This window comes from Nicotiana tabacum, chromosome 6, assembly GCF_000715075.1.
Source record: "Nicotiana tabacum cultivar K326 chromosome 6, ASM71507v2, whole genome shotgun sequence".
Classification (NCBI taxonomy): Eukaryota; Viridiplantae; Streptophyta; class Magnoliopsida; order Solanales; family Solanaceae; genus Nicotiana; species Nicotiana tabacum.
Window position 1 is genome coordinate 34,306,441 of NC_134085.1, and position 8,023 is coordinate 34,314,463.

The following is an 8,023-nucleotide window of genomic DNA, read 5'->3' on the forward strand; positions in this document are numbered from 1 at the left end:
GCATGTGCAAAGTGTGCCATCATAGCTCAAATTGCAATTTCGTCACAAAAATAGCAATTATCAATTTCATTTAGGGAATTAGCCTCTATGTAACCTCAAGCACGGTTGAAATATTTCACAACAAGGTTACAAATACAAGAATATTTTAAAGCTTAACAATCAATTCTAGACATATCATAGCCTAAGCACTACCGCGAACATGGATAAATACCCTCGTGCTCGCACATGAGCTCAAACCCCCACACATATGTGCATCCACAGCAAGTAGCTATCATAAATAATTCATGCAACTAGTGTCTTAACCAAGTTTAGGTAAGACACTTATCTCAAGCAAGCCAAATCACTCCTTTAACAAGCCCTTCCCACGCGTGTCAATCTCTGTATGGCTCGAATCTAGCCAAAATAACTTAATATCATCAATAATAGCCATAGGAAATAATTCCAAATGATAAAGCTAAAGTCTTCAATCAAATATGCAAAGTCAGCCCCGGCCTATGTCCCGGAACCTGACAAAATTTACAAATTCTGAACGCTCATTCAATTACGAGTCCAACTATAAAAATTTCATCCAATTACATCCATAAATCTACCCTCAAATCACCAAATCTCTCTCTTCAATACCATGGTCTAAAATTCCCAAATTTCACTTCAACTTTACATAAACTGGGTGTAATAATCAATGAGTAATCAATATTTATTAACACAAGTGATTAAACTTCACTTACCATTTCGAGTGTAGCAAAAACCATCTCAAAAATTGCCTTTAGCCGAGTTCCAAATCTCCCAAAATGAGAAAACACTCAAACACTTCGAATATAATAACCTCCCAATGAATCCACACCAGCGGTCACCTAACCGCATCTACGGTCCTACTTCGGTGGAAAATTTGTTGCCTCTGCGGTTCCCTTCAAAAATCTAGCCTTCCGCTTTTGCAGACAAAAACACGCACCTCTGGCATTGCATATGCGGAACTCCCTTCACAGATGCGGAGGGTCACTAACTCCCCACTCGTCTTCTTCTGTGGCTTCGCACTTGTGGACTCCTCGTGCACTTGCGCCATCCGTCTACATCTGTGGACTCCTTCAACAGCTTCCCTTTTTGCTTCTATGACCTTGAAGCCACTTCTATGGACTCGCACCAGCGACCAATCAATCGCAGGTGCGAAAGCACCAGGCATCAGAAACTTCAGCCAAACTTCTAAGTCCAAAGATGACCCGAACTCCATCCGAATTACACCTTGGCCCCAGGGAACCCATCCAAACATACTAACAAGTCCTAAAATACAATACAGACTTACTCGCAATCTCAAATAACATCAAACAACATCAAAATAATGAATCACACCCGAATTCAAGCCTAATTAAACTAATGAACTTCCAATATCTAAAACTAATGTCGAACCATATCAAATAAACTCTAAATGACCTCAAATTTTGCACACTAGTCCCAAATGATACAATGGTCCTACTCCAACTTCTGGAACTGAAATCTAAACCCGATATCATCAAAGCCAACTCTCGGTCAAACCTCTCCACCTTCCAAACCTTTAACTTTCCAACTTTCGCCAAAAAACCTCAAACCAACTTTCAAACCTCTAAATCAATATTCATACATATGCCTAAGTCCAAAATCATCACACAAAGCTATCGGAATCACCAAAACTTTATTTTGGAGTCGTCTACATAAAAGCCAAACTTCGGTAAACTCTTCCAACTTATGCGTCCAACCTTGAGACTAAGTATCCCAATTCAGTTCGAAACCTTCTTGAAATAAAACCAACCAACCCGGCAATTGACAAAATCACAAATGACCACAGAAGAGTAAATAAATAGGGGAACAAGACTATAATACACGGAAAAACTGACCGGGTCATTAAATTCTTCCCCTTCCCCCCTTAAACAAATGTTCATCCTCAAACATGTCTAGAATCATACTCGGAGTCTCAAATAGGTGTGGATATATTCTCCAAATCTCCCACTCATCCTCCCAAGTAGACTCCTCGATCGGTTGACCCCTCCAATGAAATTTCACTAATTCTATATTCTTTGACCTTAACTTCCGAACATGCCTGTCCAAAATGGCCACCGGCTCCACATCATAAATCAAATTCCCATCCAGTTGTACTGTGTTGAAGTCCAAAATATGTGATGGGTCACCAAAACACTTTTGGAGAATATAAATATGAAACACTAGGTGAACACCTGATAGACTAGGTGGCAATGCAAGTCTGTAAGCCACATATCCCACTCTTTCAAGTACCTTAAAGGGACCAATATAGCGAGGGCTCAACTTGCCCTTCTTTCCGAACCTCATCACACCCTTCATAAGGAAAACACTGAGCAAAACCTTCTCACCCACCATATATGCAACATCACAAACTTTCCTATCAGCATAACCCTTCTGCCTGGATTGTGTTGTATGAAGCCGCTCCTGGATCACTTTCACCTTCTCTAAGGCACCACGGACTAAGTCAGTGACCAACAACCTAGCCTCCCCAGTATCAAACCAACCAACCGGAGAACGATATCTCCTCTCATATAAGGCTTCATAAGGGGCTGTCTTGATACTCTGCTAGGCGTTGTTGTTATAGGCGAACTCTTCTAATGAAGAACTGATCCCATGAACCTTTAAAACCAATGACACAGGAACGTAACTTGTTCTTCAAGATCTGAATGGTGCGTTCGGACTTTTCGTCCTTTTGAGAGTGGAATGATGTACTCAACTCAACTCGTGTGCCCAACTCTTGCTGTACTATTCTCCAAAACTGTGATGTGAACTGTGTGCCTTGGTTAGAAATGATGGAAATGGGCACGCCATGCAAACGGATAATCTCATAAATGTAAATAAGAGCTAACCGCTCTAAAGAATAGGTAGTTATCACCGGAATGAAGTATGCAGACTTAGTCAACCGGTCCACAATAACCCAAACTATGTCGTATTTATTCAAGGTCCATGGTAATCCTACCACAAAATCCATGTGATGCTCTCCCACTTCCACTCCGGTATCTCTATTCTCTGAATCAACCTTCATAGTTTCTAATGTTCATACTTCACATGTTGACAATTAAAACTCCAAGAGACATAGGCAATAATATATTTCTTTATTCTATACCACCAAAAGTGTTGTTTCAAGTATACATATCTCAAAATACTAATCGAAATCTACTTGTTTCCTCTCCGTACAGGCGATTCACGTAAATAGTGACGTTGCCATGCCGAAATGACCATAACTCCGTCGTCTGGTGGTGAAAAACCACCGGATAAGTCTTTAAAGATGAGCCTTAACATGGCATACAAACCCCAAGTGGGCGCCCCCCTCAACCCTTCCCCAGTTGCTACAGACCTTAGAAATGGTGGTGCAATCACTATAGCAAAAAATTGCCTGGGAGCTTCTGACATTTCCCAATTAATTTATGGTCCAAATTGTGGAATTTTAAATAATAGAGATTGTTCTCCATCTCAAGAAACGTGTACTCACAAATTTTTAGAGCATTCCACCGTAGGAATTGAGAGCTCTGTTCATCTGCAACTCTCCAGCGAGAACAGGTTGGTCAGATAAGAAGCTACATGTGTCTGATTGGAGAAAAACCAATGTGAAATGGTTTCTGCAGCTGTGGAGAACATTTCTATGCTACCACAATGTCAATCTATTGAGCCAAACTCCTCGAATCATCAAAAAGGAACTTCTGTAGAGCTAAGCACACCAGGTGCTCGACATAATGTCCAAGCCACTTCCACTGACCAATTGAGGGAATGTGTTACTCCTAAATCCTCTCTAGCTCATAAGGAACCTAATCGTCAATCAACATTTCAAGAAACAATCCAAAAAAGTGGTGATCAAGTGTCGCCTTCTTCATTAGAAATACAGGTGGTTGTGAATGGTGGTCCAATAGTCCAAGTGTCTCAAACTAATGAGCAAGCAATCCCTCAAGCTCCTACAATTGCTCAAGAATCTCCTTGTATGAGAATTGCATCAACAACAATCCAAAATAATGATATGCGTAATTCTTTAATTCCGTCAGAAGCGCAGGTGGCTGCTAAGAATGGCAGAGCCACTCCTGCTGCTCAAAACCAACCCCAGGTACCCATTGCCCCTTCTCTGCAACCCTCTATTAAAATTTCATCTAACTTTGATCGACCACACACTTCAAAGAAAAATCCAAAACCCTCTGTTAAGCCCCCAGTTAATTCTGCACAATCTCAGATATAGTCCAACCTTCAGGCTATACCAGCTCCAAATAATAACCCTCAAGAAATCAATAACTCCACCAAAACCAAATCACCAAACAATCCATCCCCCCCCCCATTCCATCTCCAATAGTCACCCAATCCTATGTCACTAGATTGAGGGTCAGGCATGAGGCTGAGATTGCACCCCTGCAATTTACATCTCCAGTCATCACTACCAAGCAAGGTAAACCCATTGTGATATTTAAAAGAGAGGACTACATGGTCAAATTTGCTGATAGATGTAAGTTCACAGTTGTTGGTAAGTTCCAACACACAATGCCAAAGACGGAAACCATCAGAAGGAGCTTTATTGCATAGACTGAACTAAGAGGTGGGGTTAAAATTGCTTACTTCAATGCAAAGACAGTTTACATTGATCTTGACAATGAGTATGATCATTCCACTGTCTGGTCCAAACAACACATGTACATTCAGGGTCAATTGATGAGAATAGAAGCATGGAATCCTTTCTTCAAGCCAAATAAAGACTCCCCTACTATTCCTATTTGGATCATGATCCCTGAATTGCCTTGGTACCTATATTATATGGAGATACTCATTTCATTTTTATCTCCAATTAGGAAATCCCTTTTCTTGGATCTTGCCTCTTTTCAAAAAACTAGAGGTAGTGTGGTGAAGGTAAAAATGCAGGTTGATCTCACCAAGGATAGGCTAACCCATGTCTGGTTAGGCTATGATGAGGATCAAGATATTAATGGAGATGGCTAATGGCTTTAAGTCCAATATGATAACCTTCCTTCCTACTGTACTCACTACAAACACCTGAGACACTATCTTTAGGCATGCCCAGTTAAGATCAGAGAATTTGAAGCTCAGAAGAGAAAGAAGGAAGAAGCAGCTGCAGCAACATCCTCACAGTCTAATAATCAGCAAAAGATCACAGAAAATGCAAAAACAAGCAAACAACACCAAAATAATAGACAACAGGAAAAAACAAAGAAAGGGAGAGAAGACCAAATTGACAACACAAAGGTTGCAGAATACCAAAAAGAAAAGCAACACCAAAGTAATGACACAGTACCTCAAAAAGATGAATGGCAAATAAAAAAGAGGAAAACTTTCAAATGTACCTCTCAGAACAAGAAATAGCAGCAGATGTATTTTACCAAAACAATAGGCAAATCAGTCATCTGCTAGTACCTCTGCTCAGTATACTACTACTAATAAAAGCTTAGGTATAACCCTTGCTACTCACATTGTTTCTCAAAATGCCAATGCAAATACAGTTGTGAAGGATTCTATGGCTCATAATCCTTTTTCCCAATCCCATTCTCCCCATGTTTCTCTATCTGATAAAGAAGTTCAAGGAGGGATGGAGAAGTATCAGGGAAAACTTATAGAAAATTAGGAATGGGTATCATCAGGGGTGGGGATTCCTCATGTTCTGCATGAGTGTGCAAGTGCACAATTGGCTTACCATAGGTTGGACTGTGTATCCCTTACTACCACTGTTCCCAGTTCTGAAACTCAACATGTTCATCAATCCTCTGATGAAGTTTAGCATTGTGAAGTCATCAACTCTGAAGAGGAATTACCAACTCAAGAAGATGATCAGGTTAGGAGACTATTGAAAGGAAAAGCTCATGCATCTGTAGATTTCAATATAAAAGTCCTAAACCAAAAAATAAACCTAGCCAGAAGAGAAGGAAATCAATGAGAAAATAAAATGCAGGAATCAGCATCAATGAACCACCCGATGATACTCATTTTTTGAGTCCTACAATCCAGAAAAGATTCAAGCTTGAACCTAATGCAACAGAGGAATCCCTTGCTTACAGAAACTAAGTAATAATCAATCCCTCCCTTTCCCAACCTATGCTATCCAGTAAATAACCAACCTTAGATGGAAATGAATCATATCTACCCACCAGTGATGAAAACCTCACATCCAAAAAACACAAAGCCACTTTTGCTTCTACCATCACCTCCAGAAAGAACAATCACTTGCATCCTTTAGAAATGGTCTTGCATGAATATCCTATCAACATATATACTCCGCAGCAAGATGAATACAGACCAATTGAATCTAAGGATAAAATAATTGGGGAACAAGATATTGACAATGATTCTAGTGATGAAGATCTTGAAAATGAACAACACTGTGATCTCTTGATTGCTGCAGTGAATGGAAATTCAAACTAGGAAAATGTTGCTCCTGCAACACTTTCATCCAGAAAGAGTCCCTCGCCAAGGCTAACTAGGAGTAGAGCTGCTAGAAGTAGCAGTGTCCCACCAAAACACAACCTAAAATACTTCTTCCAATGATTAGTACAATCATTTGGAATGCAAGAGGCTATAGGACCTCTAGAGCTATTGAAAGGCTCAAAATCCTAAAACAAATCCATCAACTTTCTTTCATAGTTGTCCTTGAACCTTTCTTAGACAACTCTCACATCAAATCCTTCAAAATCCAACTTTCCATGCATCAAGTTGCTTCTAACATCAATGATAAAATCTGGGTGTTCTGGGATAAAGAATTCACTACTAAAGTCCTAGATCATGATGAACAACAACTGTCATTAGAAATGACACATGCTAAAAATGGAAAAATGTTCCACCTAACAGTCATTTGTGCTAAATGAAAAGCTATCCTCAGAAGACCCCTGTGGGAAGTTCTAAGACACAAATCATCCAACTGCAATGTTCCATGGTATGTCATAGATGATTTCAATGTCATTGCCTCAGTAGAAAAAAAGATTGGTAGAATTCCATATCAAAGTTCCAAAAGTATTAAGTTTCTGAGCATGATTGAAGACTGTGGTCTTGTGGACCATGGCTTCTATGGTCCCAAATACACATGGTCCAATGGAAGGGGGCTATGTTCTATTGTATGGAAAAGACTTGACAGGGGCCTTGCCAATGATCAATGGTTAGAAATGTTTCCTGCTGCTACAGTTTCTCATTTAGCCTCAACAGGATTAGACCACACTCCTCTACTCCTGGAACTTCATATCAGGTAGGACAATGGCAAAAAATATTCAAATTTCTCAATTGCTGTGTAGACAATAGAGGATTCCTACCTCTAGTTTTAGAAGTATGGAACAGGGAGGTAAAAGGGCCTCCTATGTGGGTGTTTCATTAGAAGTTGAAAGCAATAAGTCATGCCCTGAGTCAGTGGTCTAGACAAGAATATGGAGATATTTGTTTGAAGGCCAAGGAGTTCGAACAAAAGGTCAAAATACAAAAATTACCTAGGCTCAAACTAATGCAGATCCTGACAGAACAGCCCTTAATGAAGTGAAGGCCCAATATGTTAGATATCTAAAAATTGAACAGGATGTCTTGAAGCAAAAAACTCATCTTCAATGGATCAAGGAAGGTGATGCAAACTCCAGATATTTTCACAGTTTGATCAGAGGAAGAAGAGGGAAACTGTTTATTCACAAAATCAAGAATGAGGAAGGTGAATGGATCCAGGGAGATGAAAATACTAGAGAGGCTGCTTATGATTATTTCCAAAACCTTTTCTCAAATCTCAGGAAATAGTTCATGGTATTAAGAAGCCAAATGTGGGTTCAAATGTAGTCATCAAGCTTGACATGGCAAAATCTTATGACAAATTTTCCTAGAGCTTCACATTCCTAATGCTCAGAAGAATGGGATTCAATAAAATGATCATTGACATGATATGGAGGACAATGTCTAAAAACTGGTACTCTGTAGTTGTTAATGGTACAAGATGTGGATTCTTCCAACCCTCAAGGGGCCTCAAACAGGGGGATCCACTGGCCCCATCTTTATTCATCATAGGCACAGAACTCCTCTCCAGAAT

At 39.8% G+C, this 8,023-nt stretch overlaps 1 protein-coding gene across 1 annotated transcript; it reads left to right on the forward strand.

Annotated features, from left to right (window-relative positions):
* Positions 1 to 6,210: 6,210 nt before the first annotated feature.
* LOC142181762 (uncharacterized) lies at positions 6,211 to 7,737 on the forward strand. The gene is made up of 3 exons (XM_075255275.1): positions 6,211 to 6,352; positions 6,913 to 7,207; positions 7,473 to 7,737. The coding sequence occupies exons 1-3, from the start codon at positions 6,211 to 6,213 to the stop codon at positions 7,735 to 7,737; spliced, it is 702 nt and encodes a 233-aa protein (XP_075111376.1).
* The last annotated feature ends 286 nt before the right edge of the window (positions 7,738 to 8,023 follow it).

Coding starts and splice junctions, on each gene's coding strand:
- LOC142181762 (XM_075255275.1), top strand. CDS start 6,211: ATGGTCTTGCATGAATATCCTATCAACATATATACTCCGCAGCAAGAT. Junction 6,353..6,912: donor TCTTGAAAATGAACAACACT/GTGATCTCTTGA, acceptor GGTATGTCATAG/ATGATTTCAATGTCATTGCC. Junction 7,208..7,472: donor CTCCTGGAACTTCATATCAG/GTAGGACAATGG, acceptor AGATCCTGACAG/AACAGCCCTTAATGAAGTGA.